Below are 3376 nucleotides of genomic sequence, written 5' to 3' on the forward strand. Positions count from 1 at the left end.
GCCCTAATGTCTACATGTGGACCAAATATGTGTCACATTAGCTAATTTAACAAGAAATTGGACGGAAGTACCAAATGGGGTAATGGAGAAATAGTCGAGGTACCACAAGTCTCTAAAAATTTGTGGGTACCAAAAATTACATTTCGTGATTATTTAGGTATCATTTGTGAATTTTACCCTATTTTTATCCAATACACCCTATATATAGCACCCCAGACGGATCTGTTATCCACACATCCACCATTAATTCACGAACTTCCTATTACTTTATGGAGAGGACCATGAGAGCCTTCTTTCTTCTCAGGTTGCTAACTATTGCAACCATTACTACTAGTATTGGTTCGTGCAATGGAAACCTGGGTGTGCCTGCTTGTAGAGAAAGTGAAAAACAAGCGCTTCTTATCTTCAAGCAAGATCTTACTGATCCGTCCAACCGCCTTTCAACATGGGTTGCTGAAGAAGATTCCAACTGTTGCCATTGGGCTGGAGTTGTCTGTGATAACTCAACCGGCCACATCCATGAGCTGCATCTTGATGCAGATTGGGACGATTCCAACTCTCGCTTCAGTGGTAAGATGAATCCTTCCCTGCTCAATTTAACGCATCTCACCCACTTGCATCTAAGATACAACGATTTTCAAGGAACACAGATTCCTAGCTTTTTTGGTTCTCTTAAAAGTTTAACTCATCTTGACCTTTCACAAGCAAGCTTCGGAGGAATGATACCTGAGTCATTGTCTAGTTTGAACTATCTTGAATCTCTGGTTCTTATCGGAAATGATTTGGGAGGGAAAGTCCCAGAGTCGTTGGGAAATCTCTGTAACTTGATAGAGCTCGATCTATCAGCTAACAATTTCAATGGAAATGGATCAAAATTCCTTGAAAGTTTGTCTGCATGTAGTTCACATCATATCGAATCATTGCGGTTAAATAGTAACAATTTTTCTGGTCATTTAACAGCCCAAATAGGAAATTTAACAAGTCTAATCGTGCTTGATATTGGTTACAATCAGTTTGATGGAGCTCTGCCAGAAAGCATTGGCCAACTCAAAAGGCTAAACCAATTGGTTATACATCACAATTCATTTCAAGGTATAGTGTCTGAAGTGCATTTTACTCATCTTACAAGACTCGAACAATTTGAAGCAAGAGGAAACTCATTGACTCTGGAAACTCCTCGAGATTGGATTCCTCCTTTCCAACTTAGAGGAATGTTCTTAGATTACTGGCATCTTGCACCTGAATTTCCGATGTGGCTTCAGACACAAAGGCAGTTAGACTTTTTAAGCCTATCCAATACAGGAATTTCAGGTACCATTCCGAATTGGTTTTGGAACTCATCTTCCCAACTAAGTTACCTAAACCTCTCAAACAATTACTTGCATGGGAATATTGAAAATAGTATAGCTGTTGAGGGGTTAGAAGTAGTAGACCTAAGCAGTAACCATTTTCATGGTTCATTACCACTTCTTCCCTCTACCATGAATATACTGGATCTTTCCAATTCTTCCTTTTCTGGATCTGTCTTTCACTTTTTTTGTGATGTACCTCATAAACTTAGTCGTCTTTATATTGGGAACAATCTTCTCACTGGAAAGATTCCTGATTGTTGGATGAATTGGCAAGAGTTGGAAGTCTTGGAGTTAGAGAACAACAATTTAAGTGGGAACATACCAGGCTCCATAGGGAACTTGGTCTACCTTCGATTATTGAACCTGCGGAATAATCATCTGTCTGGGGAAATACCTCTATCCATGCAGAACAGTTCGGATTTGGTAGTCATTGACCTTCGAGGCAATGCGCTTGTGGGGAGCCTACCCACATGGATAGGGAAATTTCTTTTGAAATTGAAAATTCTCAACCTTCGTTCAAATAAACTTCGAGGAGCCATTCCTGATGAACTCTGTAATCTCACAGATCTCCAAATCTTGGACCTTGCACATAACAATCTCTCGGGAGCAATACCAAGATGCTTTCACAATTTCAGTGCAATGGTCGACTCGTCTGAGTTATATGGTGATGTTGTCCCATTTGAATTTGCTTATGGTTCGATCCTCCAAAGGTACACAGATAATATGTTTTTGGTGACAAAAGGGAGAGAAGTGGAATACGGCAACATTCTCGGATTGGTAACAAGCATGGATCTTTCAGCCAACGCTATATCTGGGGAGATCCCCGAGGAATTGACCAGTCTCATCGACTTGCAAAATCTGAATATATCCGGTAATCTTCTGACTGGTAGAATCCCTTCAAAGATCGGTAATATGGGAGGACTAGAATCTCTCGATTTGTCGATGAACCAAATTTCTGGTGAAATTCCTTCAAGCATGACGAGAATGACATTTCTGAGTCACTTGAACTTGTCCTACAACAATCTGACGGGACGCATTCCAGAAAGCACTCAGCTTCAGAGCCTTGATCAGTCCAGCTTTCTTGGCAATGAACTTTGTGGTCCTCCACTCATCAAGAACTGTAATGCAAGCAAAGTGATACCCCCAACGGTTGAGCAACACAGAGGATATGGTTTACTTAAAGACGAGTGGTTCTATCTGAGCTTGGGATTGGGATTCATGGTTGGTTTTTGGAGTATACTTGGTTCATTGCTTGTAAACATGCCATGGAGCTTTGCTTTTTCACGATTCCTCAATAGCATTGTGCTTAAACTTTATGATGTAATTGTTGAATATGTCTAGCTAGCTAGTTTTGTGGATTTTTTTCTCCTTGCTAAAAAGAACTTGTCTGTTTATTTTTTTAATTTTGTCTGTAGTTCTCTTCTTTGCTTGACACAATGAAAGAACATCGTTCTATGATTTTGTTCCAGTAGTTATTCTAATTTTTTTTTTGGGGTTGTGCCCGTTTGCCCAAAATCTCTTGGTATTTTGCCCAATCAATCCATCATCTTTGTATTTTGCCCAATTACACAACTTTTAGGGGAAAAGACTCATAAGGGTAGTCTTTTCTAAAGTAGTGCCTAGTGTATCCTAAGCTGACTTTTGGGTCCAATTTCACCTTTTTCTTAGAAAATCCTGTTTCAACTTCTGAGAAAAACAAAACTAGCCTTCAACATGCCCACGTTTTTCACCTAACGGCCTCCTGCCTAATGGTTACTTTAACAGGCGGAATCACTGCTGCTTGTTTCTATCTTAAGCTGAGGCAAATTTTCCTAACAATCAGAAAATCTTGAACTTAAAAGATAGTATAGGATACTAGCCAAACATGATTATGATAACAGAAATTAACTTGCTAATTTAAAACTTGATGAAGTGGGTGAACACACTGAAATTATTTATATAAACATAATTACAAGCTAAGAATTCAGAGCCTCATTCTCAGGTAAACAGCTAAAAGGCTGTTTAGCTATCCATGAGAATGATTA

At 39.2% G+C, this 3376-nt stretch overlaps 1 protein-coding gene across 1 annotated transcript; it reads left to right on the top strand.

Moving 5' to 3' along the window:
* Positions 1-251: 251 nt before the first annotated feature.
* On the top strand, positions 252-2768 carry LOC133717969 (receptor-like protein EIX1). Its single transcript, XM_062144739.1, has one exon. The coding sequence runs from the start codon at positions 270-272 to the stop codon at positions 2691-2693; it is 2424 nt and encodes an 807-aa protein (XP_062000723.1). The 5' UTR covers positions 252-269; the 3' UTR covers positions 2694-2768.
* The last annotated feature ends 608 nt before the right edge of the window (positions 2769-3376 follow it).

Source organism: Rosa rugosa, chromosome 6, assembly GCF_958449725.1.
Source record: "Rosa rugosa chromosome 6, drRosRugo1.1, whole genome shotgun sequence".
Lineage (NCBI taxonomy): Eukaryota > Viridiplantae > Streptophyta > Magnoliopsida > Rosales > Rosaceae > Rosa > Rosa rugosa.